Here is an 18,409-nt window from a genome sequence, read left to right as displayed (position 1 = left end):
GCTCTCTTTGTTACTCTTTATACTCTCTTTGTCACTCTTTATACTCTCTTTGTCACTCTTTATACTCTCTTTGTCACTCTTTATACTCTCTTTGTCACTCTTTATACTCTCTTTGTCACTCTTTATACTCTCTTTGTCACTCTTTATACTCTCTTTGTCACTCTTTATACTCTCTTTGTCACTCTTTATACTCTCTTTGTCACTCTTTATGCTCTCTTTGTTACTCTTTATACTCTCTTTGTCACTCTTTATGCTCTCTTTGTCACTCTTTATACTCTCTTTGTCACTCTTTATACTCTCTTTGTCACTCTTTGTACTCTCTTTGTCACTCTTTGTACTCTCTTTGTCACTCTTTATACTCTCTTTGTCACTCTTTATGCTCTTTGTCACTCTTTATACTCTCTTTGTCACTCTTTATACTCTCTTTGTCACTCTTTATACTCTCTTTGTCACTCTTTATACTCTCTTTGTCACTCTTTATGCTCTTTGTCACTCTTTATACTCTCTTTGTCACTCTTTATACTCTCTTTGTCACTCTTTATACTCTCTTTGTCACTCTTTATACTCTCTTTGTCACTCTTTATGCTCTCTTTGTCACTCTTTATACTCTCTTTGTCACTCTTTATACTCTCTTTGTCACTCTTTATACTCTCTTTGTCACTCTTTATGCTCTCTTTGTCACTCTTTATACTCTCTTTGTCACTCTTTATGCTCTCTTTGTCACTCTTTATACTCTCTTTGTCACTCTTTATGCTCTCTTTGTCACTCTTTATGCTCTCTTTGTCACTCTTTATGCTCTCTTTGTCACTCTTTATACTCTCTTTGTCACTCTTTATACTCTCTTTGTCACTCTTTATACTCTCTTTGTCACTCTTTATGCTCTCTTTGTCACTCTTTATACTCTCTTTGTCACTCTTTATACTCTCTTTGTCACTCTTTATGCTCTCTTTGTCACTCTTTATGCTCTCTTTGTCACTCTTTATACTCTCTTTGTCACTCTTTATGCTCTCTTTGTCACTCTTTATACTCTCTTTGTCACTCTTTATGCTCTCTTTGTCACTCTTTATGCTCTCTTTGTCACTCTTTATGCTCTCTTTGTCACTCTTTATACTCTCTTTGTCACTCTTTATGCTCTCTTTGTCACTCTTTATACTCTCTTTGTCACTCTTTATGCTCTCTTTGTCACTCTTTATGCTCTCTTTGTCACTCTTTATACTCTCTTTGTCACTCTTTATGCTCTCTTTGTCACTCTTTATACTCTCTTTGTCACTCTTTATACTCTCTTTGTCACTCTTTATGCTCTCTTTGTCACTCTTTATACTCTCTTTGTCACTCTTTATACTCTCTTTGTCACTCTTTATGCTCTCTTTGTCACTCTTTATGCTCTCTTTGTCACTCTTTATACTCTCTTTGTCACTCTTTATGCTCTCTTTGTCACTCTTTATACTCTCTTTGTCACTCTTTATGCTCTCTTTGTCACTCTTTATGCTCTCTTTGTCACTCTTTATACTCTCTTTGTCACTCTTTATGCTCTCTTTGTCACTCTTCATACTCTCTTTGTCACTCTTTATGCTCTCTTTGTCACTCTTCATACTCTCTTTGTCACTCTTTATGCTCTCTTTGTCACTCTTTATACTCTCTTTGTCACTCTTTATGCTCTCTTTGTCACTCTTTATGCTCTCTTTGTCACTCTTTATACTCTCTTTGTCACTCTTTATACTCTCTTTGTCACTCTTTATGCTCTCTTTGTCACTCTTTATGCTCTCTTTGTCACTCTTTATACTCTCTTTGTCACTCTTTATGCTCTCTTTGTCACTCTTTATACTCTCTTTGTCACTCTTTATGCTCTCTTTGTCACTCTTTATGCTCTCTTTGTCACTCTTTATGCTCTCTTTGTCACTCTTTATACTCTCTTTGTCACTCTTTATGCTCTCTTTGTCACTCTTTATACTCTCTTTGTCACTCTTTATGCTCTCTTTGTCACTCTTTATGCTCTCTTTGTCACTCTTTATACTCTCTTTGTCACTCTTTATGCTCTCTTTGTCACTCTTTATACTCTCTTTGTCACTCTTTATACTCTCTTTGTCACTCTTTATGCTCTCTTTGTCACTCTTTATACTCTCTTTGTCACTCTTTATACTCTCTTTGTCACTCTTTATGCTCTCTTTGTCACTCTTTATGCTCTCTTTGTCACTCTTTATACTCTCTTTGTCACTCTTTATGCTCTCTTTGTCACTCTTTATACTCTCTTTGTCACTCTTTATGCTCTCTTTGTCACTCTTTATGCTCTCTTTGTCACTCTTTATACTCTCTTTGTCACTCTTTATGCTCTCTTTGTCACTCTTCATACTCTCTTTGTCACTCTTTATGCTCTCTTTGTCACTCTTCATACTCTCTTTGTCACTCTTTATGCTCTCTTTGTCACTCTTTATACTCTCTTTGTCACTCTTTATGTTCTCTTTGTCACTCTTTATGCTCTCTTTGTCACTCTTTATACTCTCTTTGTCACTCTTTATACTCTCTTTGTCACTCTTTATGCTCTCTTTGTCACTCTTTATGCTCTCTTTGTCACTCTTTATACTCTCTTTGTCACTCTTTATGCTCTCTTTGTCACTCTTTATACTCTCTTTGTCACTCTTTATGCTCTCTTTGTCACTCTTTATGCTCTCTTTGTCACTCTTTATGCTCTCTTTGTCACTCTTTATACTCTCTTTGTCACTCTTTATGCTCTCTTTGTCACTCTTTATACTCTCTTTGTCACTCTTTATGCTCTCTTTGTCACTCTTTATGCTCTCTTTGTCACTCTTTATACTCTCTTTGTCACTCTTTATGCTCTCTTTGTCACTCTTTATACTCTCTTTGTCACTCTTTATACTCTCTTTGTCACTCTTTATGCTCTCTTTGTCACTCTTTATACTCTCTTTGTCACTCTTTATACTCTCTTTGTCACTCTTTATGCTCTCTTTGTCACTCTTTATGCTCTCTTTGTCACTCTTTATACTCTCTTTGTCACTCTTTATGCTCTCTTTGTCACTCTTTATACTCTCTTTGTCACTCTTTATGCTCTCTTTGTCACTCTTTATGCTCTCTTTGTCACTCTTTATACTCTCTTTGTCACTCTTTATGCTCTCTTTGTCACTCTTCATACTCTCTTTGTCACTGTTTATGCTCTCTTTGTCACTCTTCATACTCTCTTTGTCACTCTTTATGCTCTCTTTGTCACTCTTTATACTCTCTTTGTCACTCTTTATGCTCTCTTTGTCACTCTTTATACTCTCTTTGTCACTCTTTATACCGTGTTTGTCAGTTTTTTATTCTTAAATATTTTACCCATTTATAATATATTATATATTCTCTCTCAGCATCACTGACGCTTCGCACTTACAAACCTGAAGAATGTTTTCGGGGGTCAGCGCCCCTCCTCGTCCCGGGGGTAAGCGCCCCCCCCCCCGTCCCGGCTCTTAAACCCAAATATGTATAATTTACGTCTCTTAACAGATTTTTTTAATTGAAAAGAAGTTTAAAAGTCCACAGTTCCGTTTTGGAACTTTTGATGAAGTTCACTTATCACTGCATGACCCATACGGATTTAGCGCCGTTTTTGATTTTGATAATAATAATCAGAGTAGTTTCGTACCCTATTATTGATGGTATTTCCTGTATGAATTTATATAACAAACATCTGAAATAGGTTAATAACAAGTGTATATTGACTTGTTGATAGCAGATGTTTTCAGGTGTTCATTATGATAATAGTGATAACCTGTCAGCTATACACATTAATGATAATATTAATTTTTAAAGCTGTGGAGGGGTAAGCTAGTGGAAGGTCTCTGTCAGATGGTCAAAAGTTGCAGGGGTGGGGCATCATGTGACTAACACAAACCATACCACGGACGGGGTTAGAACCCGCGATCAGAGAGTCTAAGGTCGTGCTGAGGTTGTTTGCAATCGTGACTAACACCTGCGTCAGAAAACACTTGTCCTGTCTCTCCACTATTAATAATGTCACTCCACCACTAGTAATGTCACTCCACCATTAATAATGTCACTCCACCACTAGTAATGTCACTCCACCATTAATAATGTCACTCCACCACTAGTAATGTCACTCCACCATTAATAATGTCACTCCACCATTAATGATGTCACTCCACCACTAGTAATGTCACTCCACCACTAATGTCACTCCACCACTAATAATGTCACTCCACCATTAATAATGTCACTCCACCATTAATGATGTCACTCCACCACTAGTAATGTCACTCCACCATTAATAATGTCACTCCACCATTAATGATGTCACTCCACCACTAGTAATGTCACTCCACCACTAGTAATGTCACTCCACCACTAATGTCACTCCACCACTAATAATGTCACTCCACCATTAATAATGTCACTCCACCATTAATGATGTCACTTCACCACTAGTAATGTCACTCCACCACTAGTAATGTCACTCCACCACTAATGTCACTCCACCACTAGTAATGTCACTCCACCACTAGTAATGTCACTCCACCACTAGTAATGTCACTCCACCACTAGTAATGTCACTCCACCACTAGTAATGTCACTCCACCACTAGTAATGTCACTCCACCACTAGTAATGTCACTCCACCACTAGTAATGTCACTCCACCACTAGTAATGTCACTCCACCACTAATGTCACTCCACCACTAGTAATGTCACTCCACCATTAATAATGTCACTCCACCACTAGTAATGTCACTCCACCATTAATAATGTCACTCCGCCACTAGTAATGTCACTCCACCATTAATAATGTCACTCCACCACTAGTAATGTCACTCCACCATTAATAATGTCACTCCACCACTAGTAATGTCACTCCACCATTAATAATGTCACTCCGCCACTAGTAATGTCACTCCACCATTAATAATGTCACTCCACCACTAGTAATGTCACTCCACCATTAATAATGTCACTCCACCACTAGTAATGTCACTCCACCATTAATAATGTCACTCCGCCACTAGTAATGTCACTCCACCATTAATAATGTCACTCCACCACTAGTAATGTCACTCCACCATTAATAATGTCACTCCACCACTAGTTATGTCACTCCACCACTAATGATGTCACTCCACCACTAGTAATGTCACTCCACCACTAGTAATGTCACTCCACCACTAGTAATGTCACTCCACCACTAATGTCACTCCACCACTAATAATGTCACTCCACCATTAATGATGTCACTTCACCACTAATGATGTCACTCCACCACTAGTAATGTCACTCCACCACTAATAATGTCACTCCACCATTAATGATGTCACTTCACCACTAATAATGTCACTCCACCACTAGTAATGTCACTCCACCACTAGTAATGTCACTCCACCATTAATGATGTCACTCCACCACTAGTAATGTCACTCCACCATTAATAATGTCACTCCACCATTAATGATGTCACTCCACCACTAGTAATGTCACTCCACCACTAATGTCACTCCACCACTAATAATGTCACTCCACCATTAATAATGTCACTCCACCATTAATGATGTCACTCCACCACTAGTAATGTCACTCCACCACTAATGTCACTCCACCACTAATAATGTCACTCCACCATTAATAATGTCACTCCACCATTAATGATGTCACTTCACCACTAGTAATGTCACTCCACCACTAGTAATGTCACTCCACCACTAATGTCACTCCACCACTAGTAATGTCACTCCACCACTAGTAATGTCACTCCACCACTAGTAATGTCACTCCACCACTAGTAATGTCACTCCACCACTAGTAATGTCACTCCACCACTAGTAATGTCACTCCACCACTAATGTCACTCCACCACTAGTAATGTCACTCCACCATTAATAATGTCACTCCACCATTAATGATGTCACTCCACCACTAGTAATGTCACTCCACCACTAGTAATGTCACTCCACCATTAATAATGTCACTCCACCATTAATGATGTCACTCCACCATTAATGATGTCACTTCACCACTAATAATGTCACTCCACCACTAGTAATGTCACTCCACCACTAATGTCACTCCACCATTAATAATGTCACTCCACCATTAATAATGTCACTCCACCATTAATAATGTCACTCCACCATTAATAATGTCACTCCACCATTAATAATGTCACTCCACCATTAATGATGTCACTCCACCACTAGTAATGTCACTCCACCACTAGTAATGTCACTCCACCATTAATAATGTCACTCCACCATTAATGATGTCACTCCACCATTAATGATGTCACTTCACCACTAATAATGTCACTCCACCACTAGTAATGTCACTCCACCACTAATGTCACTCCACCATTAATAATGTCACTCCACCATTAATAATGTCACTCCACCATTAATAATGTCACTCCACCATTAATAATTTCACTCCACCATTAATAATGTCACTCCACCATTAATAATGTCACTCCACCACTAGTAATGTCACTACACCACTAGTAATGTCACTCCACCATTAATGATGTCACTCCACCATTAATGATGTCACTTCACCACTAATAATGTCACTCCACCACTAATAATGTCACCCCACTATTAATGATGTCACTCCACCATTAATGATGTCACTTCACCACTAATAATGTCACTCCACCACTAGTAATGTCACTCCACCATTAATGATGTCACTTCACCACTAATAATGTCACTCCACCACTAATGATGTCACTCCACCATTAATGATGTCACTTCACCACTAATAATGTCACTCCACCACTAATGATGTCACTCCACCATTAATGATGTCACTTCACCACTAATAATGTCACTCCACCACTAGTAATGTCACTCCACCATTAATGATGTCACTCCACCACTAATAATGTCACTCCACCACTAATGATGTCACTCCACCATTAATGATGTCACTCCACTAATAATGTCACTCCACCACTAATAATGTCACTCCACCATTAATGATGTCACTCCACTAATGATGTCGCATCATTATTTAAAATTCACTCCATTTTGAGATTCCTGAATAAATCTTACAGAAAGCTTTACCAAAACTTCTTTTTTTGAATGCAGTTGAGGCCGCGGGGGGCGCTGACCCCCGAAACTCTCTCCAGGTACACAAGCTGCTGAGCTGTTGAACTTCTGAAATAAAAAGATTGTGTGATCTGACAACAAACTGTTTATTTAACGAAATTTTATGTGGGAGGATGTGCTCGGTAGGTGGGTGTGTGGTGGGACGTGTATGTGGGAGGGATATATGTGTATGTGAGGGGTGAGTATATGAGGGGAATGTGAGGCGTGTGTGTGGGGGGGATGTGTCTAGAAGATGTAGTGTTTGGGTGAGATGTTAAGGGTGTGTGTGGGAGGGGAGAGGATGTGTGTGGTCTGACATGTGGAGGTGTGTGTGGGATGGGAGAGGATGTGTGTGGTCTGAGATGTGGAGGTGAGTGTGGGAGGGGAGAGGATGTGTGTGGTCTGACATGTGGAGGTGAGTGTGGGAGGGGAGAGGATGTGTGTGGTCTGAGATGTGGAGGTGAGTGTGGGAGGGGAGAGGATGTCACTCCACCATTAATGATGTCACTTCACCACTAATAATGTCACTCCACCACTAGTAATGTCACTCCACCACTAATGTCACTCCACCATTAATAATGTCACTCCACCATTAATAATGTCACTCCACCATTAATAATGTCACTCCACCATTAATAATGTCACTCCACCATTAATAATGTCACTCCACCATTAATAATGTCACTCCACCACTAGTAATGTCACTACACCACTAGTAATGTCACTCCACCATTAATGATGTCACTCCACCATTAATGATGTCACTTCACCACTAATAATGTCACTCCACCACTAATAATGTCACCCCACTATTAATGATGTCACTCCACCATTAATGATGTCACTTCACCACTAATAATGTCACTCCACCACTAGTAATGTCACTCCACCATTAATGATGTCACTTCACCACTAATAATGTCACTCCACCACTAATGATGTCACTCCACCATTAATGATGTCACTTCACCACTAATAATGTCACTCCACCACTAATGATGTCACTCCACCATTAATGATGTCACTTCACCACTAATAATGTCACTCCACCACTAGTAATGTCACTCCACCATTAATGATGTCACTCCACCACTAATAATGTCACTCCACCACTAATGATGTCACTCCACCATTAATGATGTCACTCCACCACTAATAATGTCACTCCACCACTAATAATGTCACTCCACCATTAATGATGTCACTCCACTAATGATGTCGCATCATTATTTAAAATTCACTCCATTTTGAGATTCCTGAATAAATCTTACAGAAAACTTTACCAAAACTTCTTTTTTTGAATGCAGTTGAGGCCGCGGGGGCGCTGACCCCCAAAACTCTCTCCAGGTACACAAGCTGCTGAGCTGTTGAACTTCTGGAATAAAAAGATTGTGTGATCTGACAACAAACTGTTTATTTAGCGAAATTTTATGTGGGAGGATGTGCTCGGTAGGTGGGTGTGTGGTGGGACGTGTATGTGGGAGGGATATATGTGTATGTGAGGGGTGAGTATATGAGGGGAATGTGAGGCGTGTGTGTGGGGGGGGGATGTGTCTAGAAGATGTAGTGTTTGGGTGAGATGTTAAGGGTGTGTGTGGGAGGGGAGAGGATGTGTGTGGTCTGACATGTGGAGGTGAGTGTGGGATGGGAGAGGATGTGTGTGGTCTGAGATGTGGAGGTGAGTGTGGGAGGGGAGAGGATGTGTGTGGTCTGAGATGTGGAGGTGAGTGTGGGAGGGGAAAGGATGTGTGTGGTCTGAGATGTGGAGGTGAGTGTGGGAGGGGAAAGGATGTGTGTGGTCTGAGATGTGGAGGTGAGTGTGGGAGGGGAGAGGATGTGTGTGGTCTGAGATGTGGAGGTGAGTGTGGGAGGGGAGAGGATGTGTGTGGTCTGAGATGTGGAGGTGTGTGTGGGAGGGGAGAGGATGTGTGTGGTCTGAGATGTGGAGGTGTGTGTGGGATGTGCTCACTAATGATCAACGTCAGTGTACTGAAGACAACTTTTACCTGCGGGAGGAAATAACTGAGAATGAGCATAATGAGTGACATTACCGCGTCAGGTGGTCCCTGCAGCAGCAGCAGCAGCAGCAGCAGCAGCAGCAGCAGCAGGTGGAGTACTGCTGCCTGTCATTCCCTGCACTTACCTCGAGAGTCTCTTGATGCCTGAACGAGCCAGGGCGGACGTTATGAGAATCCCGGAAGACTTCTTGCGTCCGTTGGGCGGGGACGCTCTGGGAGACACTTTCGGAGAGGTCCTTGGGGATGCCCTGGGGGACACCCTGGGGGACACCCTGGGGGATGATTGCGTAGAGCTGTCGCCGCTATCGGGTGCCTCGCCGCCGGCCCCGCGACACCGCAGGTCTTCGTACCCTCGCCCACGTGAGGTCACTGCGCGAAGTATTCCCGCACCGCCATTTCTTGGCGCAGCTGCTGGTCCCTCCTCACTGACGGAACCCAGCTTAGAGTAGCGGGTCTGACCGGGGCCGCTGCTAGCATTGCGGAGTCTGTGACACGGGCGGGACACGGGCGGCCGCCCACCCTGTCTGAGGTGAACGGCGGCGCGACCGCCCTCAGCGAGGCGCACTTCGGTGTTGACACCGCGGGGGGCGCGGCGCAAGGGAGGTGTCAGCGGACTGTCACTGGGCGTGGAACCATCACTGCCACTCTCCTCCGTGGAGGGCAGCTGAGTATAGCGGGTGAAGTTCGTAAAGGAGCGCGTCCCACGCCCGTGGAGGAGTCGGTGATGGGCGGGATCGACAGGCATGGTTGGTGCAATGGTAGGGGGTGTAGTAGAGGGGTGTGGGGGGTGGGGGTGGGTCAGTAAGGCAGAAGAGGGGCGTCCCCCACACACGTCCCTGCGTCTAACAGAAGCCGCGTGCTCTTAAAGCTGATGAAGCAGTCACTGCGCCTCATGAACCTTCCATCAGTGATACTACAGTTCCTGGCGTGGCTCAAGCAGCCACCCTACACCAGCTCCTGCAGGTGGCTCTCTCACACGCTCCATCTGGCGCTGGCTACCTCAATGGTGGCGGAGGTGGCGGCAGGAAGCAGTGGCAGGAGGCAAGAGTCAGTCACCCTAGCAACATGAGGCTACCCTAGCAACACACTCACCTTCCCTTACACTCACAACACTGCTACACTTCACCTTCACCATCCCCCGCAACACTTGCCTCACAAAATAAAATATTAAATACAATCAGAACAAACAATCCATCAAAATATTTACACTAACTTTTCTCTATTACACAAAACACGTCAAGTCAATAAGGGTGCGCGCGCACCTACCATCTCACACACACGAAAAAACTATTCCCTAAACCAATTAGTAGTTAATGAAAGTACGTAACAGTGTTCGTAAATCTTGCTGCTTAAGCCAAGAGGCGTTGGTGAGCTAACACAGCTAGTAACTACGAGAGAATACGCACCGCATGGGCCAGGAAGCGTATAACAGGCAGGCGACCTATACGTACGCCAGAGTAACTGCGTTGGATGGGTTAAGAAAGCAAGGAAGAGTGTACACTGGCTACACCAAGAGTGTACACAGGCTACACCAAGAGTGTACACAGGCTACACCAAGAGTGTACACAGGTTACACCAAGAGTGTACACAGGCTACACCTAGAGTGTACACAGGCTACACCAAGAGTGTATACAGGCTACACCAAGAGTGTATACAGGCTACACTAAGAGGTGTTGTGGTGTACATCTGTACATTACTGGTGTTTTTGTCTGTTTCCTGTGAGGTTAGTTATCATAACAAGTGATACGTAACACTGTGTAACAGAGTCAATGCCTCTCTTATAATAATCCACATTATAGTCTTTTAATTTTTAACAATTAAATAATATTGTATGATAGGTGGAAAGTGAGAGAGATGGAGGAAGGTGTTGTGGCCACCTTACACTATCTACATGGGAAGTATGGGAGGGCGAGACTGAACTCTTGGCAAACTTCCAGTTGTAGTCTTCGACCGCTGTACACGCAGGTCAGTTGGCGTTTTCTCGCTGACCAGGGAAGGACGAGAGCTAGGTAGCTCTGTCTTCACAGTCTTACATGCTAACTTCTTCTCAAATTAGACACTTGTGAAACATTTGGGAATCTTTATTTGTAGACGTTTCGCCAACCAGTGGTTTTATCAATACAAATTCAAGGACATAATGAGAAGACTGTAGAACTATATACAAAAGATGAGGTAATTAGTCCCTCAGCCTTGGAGTAAGTGATGAGCACAGTAGTCCTGAAGACTAGATGCTGCACATGTGTCTAATTCTTTATCTTGTCGGTACTGTATACCATTCATGTATAACGTTTTCTCATACTAACGTCGGCACTAATGTCCAGTGTGGACTCTTTAACTACACTGTTGATGTAACCCAGAAAGTCCGAGTCAGTCTTCTCAAAGACTTGACACAGGTCAGTCACTGTCCAGCAGCTGCACCAAACACTTTACACTTTCACAAGTGTTGCATTATACTTTTTTATAGAGAAAAATTAGATACATCATCTGTGACCAGGCCTCTGATCGACCAGGAGGCCTGGTCACAGACCGGGCCGCGGGGGCGTTGACCCCCGGAACTCTCTCCAGGTAAACCCCAGGTAAACATCAGTACACAAATAACCCGCACATATGAGAAACTTATTACAACGTTTCGGTCCCACAAATCAATGTGTTGCTGCTCAATTCCATACGACAGTTCTTAGCGGTAAGAAAATCTAGCCATGTTTTCCCTGTTACATTCCATCACACGGGATGGGTTACATAGTGTTGAAATCTGTTAAGCTGAGCTGATGAACACTGTGTTCATCAGCTACGTGAGCTTCAAGGATACAATTGTAGAATGTAGAGTGTAGTGGGGTTAGACAGGCTGGGAGAGGTGTCTTGGTGTTGTGAAGTGTGGTGTGGGCTGGGAGTTGGTGCGGTGTTGTGTAGTGGACGGGGAAGACTGACCCACCTTGTTACTCTGAAGTACCGCCACGTACACACTCCAACTGAGGGAGAGTAGGAGGGAGAGGAGCGCAGAGGGAGAGTAGAATAGATTGGTGGAGGGAAAAAGTCTATTTGTGTGTGTGTACTTACCTAATTGTGGTTGCAGGGGTCGATTCATAGCTCCTGGCCCCGTGTGTGTGTGTGTGATAAGATAAGATTTCGTTCGGATTTTTAACCCCGGAGGGTTAGCCACCCAGGATAACCCAAGAAAGTCAGTGCGTCATCGAGGACTGTCTAACTTATTTCCATTGGGGTCCTTAATCTTGTCCCCAGGATGCGACCCACACCAGTCGACTAACACCCAGGTACCTATTTGCTGCTAGGTGAACAGGACAACAGGTGTAAGGAAACGTGTCGAAATGTTTCCACCCGCCGGGAATCGAACCCGAGCCCTCCGTGTGTGAAGCGGGAACTTTAGCTCCTGCTGTGTGTGTGTGTGTGTGTCTGTGTGTAGTAATACATATATATATATATATATATATATATATATATATATATATATATATATATATATATATATATATATATATGTATATATATATATATATATATATATATATATATATATATATATATATATATATATATATATATATATATATATATATATATATCTATGTCGTGCCGAATATGTAAAACTGGTCAATTAGCAAGAACTCATTTAAAATTAAGTCCTTTCTAAAATTTTCTCTTATACGTTTAAAGATATATTTTTTTCATTAATGTTAATGTAAAAAATTTTAATTTTGTTCCAAAAGAATCTTAGAAAACTTGCCTAACCTTATAACAAGAACAATTTATTTTAACCTAACCCAGCTAAATATATTTTAAATACGTTTACAATAATTTAGTACTAAAGATACACAATCAAATATATTTTTTTTCGTTAGCTTCAGAATGATTTTGGCGAAATTATTGCATACACATATTTTCACTTGTCCTATATGGCAAGATGAGCGTTGCTATTTAAGCCAAGATGGCAAGTTCTGCCTATTCGGCACGACATATATATATATATATATATATATATGTATATATATATATATATATATATATATATATATATATATATATATATATATATATATATATATATATATATATATATATATATATATATATATATATATATATATATATATATATATATATATATATATATATATGTATGTATGTATGTACGTATGTTAATGCCTCCACAAACGAGAAGTTTTTAAGCAATTAACATTGCTTAAAATATCGGGGATCTAACCCCCGATATTTTAACATTCCTCAGGAGACGCCAACGAAGATTCCGAGATGCCTTGGTCATGAGGTGGCCTGGACCACTGGAGATGTCACCCCTGATGCCAGCTCATACGTGGCTCTGGTAGCTACAACGCTAATTTCATTCTCCTCCCGTTTGGAATACCAGTCTTCACGAGCGGTAGTTGCCTCGGCCACGTATGTGCTGGCACCAAGGGTGACATGTCCAGTGGAACTGCCCACCTGATGTTAGAAGCATTGATGGCCGAGTGGACTAAGGCATCTAGGAATTTTGGAGGGCTAAAATATAGGGGGTTCGATCCCCGGCCTAGTCGCAGTATTGTTATATATATTTATGTTTCAATGGAAGTATCACTCTCTTAATTCATTCCACTATTAGAGAGAGAGAGAGAGAGAGAGAGAGAGAGAGAGAGAGAGAGAGAGAGAGAGAGAGAGAGAGAGAGAGAGAGAGAGAGAGAGAGTAATGATAAAGGGTGTAGAGAGAGAGAAGACGTCAAGTTAGGCCTACGGACCTGTACACTATGTCTGTACTGGTTTATGGAGTGTAAGTTCCTAAACACTGGATAAATGGAGGGAGGGCCAGAGTGGAGGGAGGAATTAAGAGTGAGACGGAGGGGAGAGAAAAGAGGTAGTAGGGAGAGAGTATTGGGACGAGGAGTATGGAGGGAGGGAGGGAGGGAGATTACAAGTAGACGATTAAAGGGTCTATGTGGAGGGGAGAAGGAAGGGAGGGAGTGAAGGAGAGTGTGAAGGAAGAATTTCTACTGCCTGCTGGCACTAATAGCTTGATCGATCAAGCCAGCAACCAAGAGGCTTGGTCTGGGACCGGGCCCCGAGGGCGCTGACCCCCCAGAACCCACTCCGGTAATATATATATATATATATATATATATATATATATATATATATATATATATATATATATATATATATATATATATATATATGCTGGTTTCTTTTTCTGTCTCATAAACACGCTAGATAACAGGGATATCTTGCTACTCCTACTTACACTTTGGTCACACTTCACAGACACGCACATGCATATATATATATATACATACATCTAGGTTTTTCTCCTTTTTCTAAATAGCTCTTGTTCCTTTTTATTTCTTCTATTGTCCATGGGGAAGTGGAAAAGAATCTTTCCTCCGTAAGCCATGCGTGTCGTATGAGGCGACTAAAATGCCGGGAGCAATGGGCTAGTAACCCCTTCTCCTGTATACATTTACTAAAAAAGAGAAGAAGAAAAACTTTATAAAACTGGGATGCTTAAATGTGCGTGGATGTAGTGCGGATGACAAGAAACAGATGATTGCTGATGTTATGAATGAAAAGAAGTTGGATGTCCTGGCTCTAAGCGAAACAAAGCTGAAGGGGGTAGGAGAGTTTCAGTGGGGGGAAATAAATGGGATTAAATCTGGAGTATCTGAGAGAGTTAGAGCAAAGGAAGGGGTAGCAGTAATGTTAAATGATCAGTTATGGAAGGAGAAAAGAGAATATGAATGTGTAAATTCAAGAATTATGTGGATTAAAGTAAAGGTTGGATGCGAGAAGTGGGTCATAATAAGCGTGTATGCACCTGGAGAAGAGAGGAATGCAGAGGAGAGAGAGAGATTTTGGGAGATGTTAAGTGAATGTGTAGGAGCCTTTGAACCAAGTGAGAGAGTAATTGTGGTAGGGGACCTGAATGCTAAAGTAGGAGAAACTTTTAGAGAGGGTGTGGTAGGTAAGTTTGGGGTGCCAGGTGTAAATGATAATGGGAGCCCTTTGATTGAACTTTGCATAGAAAGGGGCTTAGTTATAGGTAATACATATTTTAAGAAAAAGAGGATAAATAAGTATACAAGATATGATGTAGGGCGAAATGACAGTAGTTTGTTGGATTATGTATTGGTAGATAAAAGACTGTTGAGTAGACTTCAGGATGTACATGTTTATAGAGGGGCCACAGATATATCAGATCACTTTCTAGTTGTAGCTACACTGAGAGTAAAAGGTAGATGGGATACAAGGAGAATAGAAGCATCAGGGAAGAGAGAAGTGAAGGTTTATAAACTAAAAGAGGAGGCAGTTAGGGTAAGATATAAACAGCTATTGGAGGATAGATGGGCTAATGAGAGCATAGGCAATGGGGTCGAAGAGGTATGGGGTAGGATTAAAAATGTAGTGTTAGAGTGTTCAGCAGAAGTTTGTGGTTACAGGAAAGTGGGTGCAGGAGGGAAGAGGAGCGATTGGTGGAATGATGATGTAAAGAGAGTAGTAAGGGAGAAAAAGTTAGCATATGAGAAGTTTTTACAAAGTAGAAGTGATGCAAGGAGGGAAGAGTATATGGAGAAAAAGAGAGAGGTTAAGAGAGTGGTGAAGCAATGTAAAAAGAGAGCAAATGAGAGAGTGGGTGAGATGTTATCAACAAATTTTGTTGAAAATAAGAAAAAGTTTTGGAGTGAGATTAACAAGTTAAGAAAGCCTAGAGAACAAATGGATTTGTCAGTTAAAAATAGGAGAGGAGAGTTATTAAATGGAGAGTTAGAGGTATTGGGAAGATGGAGGGAATATTTTGAGGAATTGTTAAATGTTGATGAAGATAGGGAAGCTGTGATTTCGTGTATAGGGCAAGGAGGAATAACATCTTGTAGGAGTGAGGAAGAGCCAGTTGTGAGTGTGGGGGAAGTTCGTGAGGCAGTAGGTAAAATGAAAGGGGGTAAGGCAGCCGGGATTGATGGGATAAAGATAGAAATGTTAAAAGCAGGTGGGGATATAGTTTTGGAGTGGTTGGTGCAATTATTTAATAAATGTATGGAAGAGGGTAAGGTACCTAGGGATTGGCAGAGAGCATGCATAGTTCCTTTGTATAAAGGCAAAGGGGATAAAAGAGAGTGCAAAAATTATAGGGGGATAAGTCTGTTGAGTGTACCTGGTAAAGTGTATGGTAGAGTTATAATTGAAAGAATTAAGAGTAAGACGGAGAATAGGATAGCAGATGAACAAGGAAGCTTTAGGAAAGGTAGAGGGTGTGTGGACCAGGTGTTTACAGTGAAACATATAAGTGAACAGTATTTAGATAAGGCTAAAGAGGTCTTTGTGGCATTTATGGATTTGGAAAAGGCGTATGACAGGGTGGATAGGGGGGCAATGTGGCAGATGTTGCAAGTGTATGGTGTAGGAGGTAGGTTACTGAAAGCAGTGAAGAGTTTTTACGAGGATAGTGAGGCTCAAGTTAGAGTATGTAGGAAAGAGGGAAATTTTTTCCCAGTAAAAGTGGGCCTTAGACAAGGATGTGTGATGTCACCGTGGTTGTTTAATATATTTATAGATGGGGTTGTAAGAGAAGTAAATGCGAGGGTCTTGGCAAGAGGCGTGGAGTTAAAAGATAAAGAATCACACACAAAGTGGGAGTTGTCACAGCTGCTCTTTGCTGAAGAGAAGTTGCAGAGATTGGTGGATGAATTTGGTAGGGTGTGCAAAAGAAGAAAATTAAAGGTGAATACAGGAAAGAGTAAGGTTATGAGGATAACAAAAAGATTAGGTGATGAAAGATTGAATATCAGATTGGAGGGAGAGAGTATGGAGGAGGTGAACGTATTCAGATATTTGGGAGTGGACGTGTCAGCGGATGGGTCTATGAAAGATGAGGTGAATCATAGAATTGATGAGGGAAAAAGAGTGAGTGGTGCACTTAGGAGTCTGTGGAGACAAAGAACTTTGTCCTTGGAGGCAAAGAGGGGAATGTATGAGAGTATAGTTTTACCAACGCTCTTATATGGGTGTGAAGCGTTGGTGATGAATGTTGCAGCGAGGAGAAGGCTGGAGGCAGTGGAGATGTCATGTCTGAGGGCAATGTGTGGTGTGAATATAATGCAGAGAATTCGTAGTTTGGAAGTTAGGAGGAGGTGCGGGATTACCAAAACTGTTGTCCAGAGGGCTGAGGAAGGGTTGTTGAGGTGGTTCGGACATGTAGAGAGAATGGAGCGAAACAGAATGACTTCAAGAGTGTATCAGTCTGTAGTGGAAGGAAGGCGGGGTAGGGGTCGGCCTAGGAAAGGTTGGAGGGAGGGGGTAAAGGAGGTTTTGTGTGCGAGGGGCTTGGACTTCCAGCAGGCATGCGTGAGCGTGTTTGATAGGAGTGAATGGAGACAAATGGTTTTTAATACTTGACGTGCTGTTGGAGTGTGAGCAAAGTAACATTTATGAAGGGATTCAGGGAAACCGGCAAGCCGGACTTGAGTCCTGGAGATGGGAAGTACAGTGCCTGCACTCTGAAGGAGGGGTGTAAATGTTGCAGTTTAAAAACTGTAGTGTAAAGCACCCTTCTGGCAAGACAGTGATGGAGTGAATGATGGTGAAAGTTTTTCTTTTTCGGGCCACCCTGCCTTGGTGGGAATCGGCCAGTGTGATAATAAAAAAATAAAATATATATATATATATATATATATATATATATATATATATAATCTATATATAATCTATATATATATAATCTATATATATATAATCTATATATATATATATATATATATATATATATATATATGTCGTGCCGAATATGTAAAACTGGTCAATTAGCAAGAACTCATTTAAAACTAAGTCTTTTCTGAAATTTTCTTTTATACGTTTAAAGATATATTTTTTTCATTAACGTTAATGTAAAAATTTAAAATTTTGCACCAAAAGAATCTTAGAAAACTTACCTAACTTTATTATAACAAGAACAATTTATTTTAGCCTAACCCAACTAAATATATTTTAGATTTGTTTACAGTAATTTAATACTAAACAAACACAGTGAAACGTATTTTTTTCGTTAGGTTCAGAATGATTTTGGCGAAATTATTGCATACACAAATTTTCACTTATCCTATATGGCAAGATGAGCGTTGCTATTTAAGCCAAGATCGCAAGTTCTGCCTATTCGGCACGACATATATATATATATATATATATATATATATATATATATATATATATATATATATATATATATATATATATATATATATATATATATATATATATATATATACACACACACATAAGACAGAAGCACAGAAGATTAACTGCTCGGTATATTTTGACCTCC

General features: G+C 41.1%; 1 protein-coding gene across 3 annotated transcripts in view; it reads right to left on the bottom strand.

The window, feature by feature from the left end:
- Positions 1 to 18,409, bottom strand: part of LOC128698240 (uncharacterized protein DKFZp434B061) — a 774,041-nt gene that overhangs the window by 319,969 nt on the left and 435,663 nt on the right. For 2 of the 3 annotated variants that reach the window (XM_053790403.2, XM_070098564.1), the window contains exon 2: positions 9,222 to 10,247. The exons of the other annotated variant lie outside the window; for it this stretch is intronic. In XM_053790403.2, the coding sequence (XP_053646378.1) occupies positions 9,222 to 9,841 (620 nt within the window). In that variant the 5' untranslated portion in view covers positions 9,842 to 10,247. The remainder of the gene's footprint in view (positions 1 to 9,221; positions 10,248 to 18,409) is intronic. 3 annotated transcript variants of the gene reach the window in all.

This window comes from Cherax quadricarinatus, chromosome 63, assembly GCF_038502225.1.
Source record: "Cherax quadricarinatus isolate ZL_2023a chromosome 63, ASM3850222v1, whole genome shotgun sequence".
Classification (NCBI taxonomy): domain Eukaryota; kingdom Metazoa; phylum Arthropoda; class Malacostraca; order Decapoda; family Parastacidae; genus Cherax; species Cherax quadricarinatus.
This window is presented reverse-complemented; position numbering and strand designations above follow the sequence as displayed.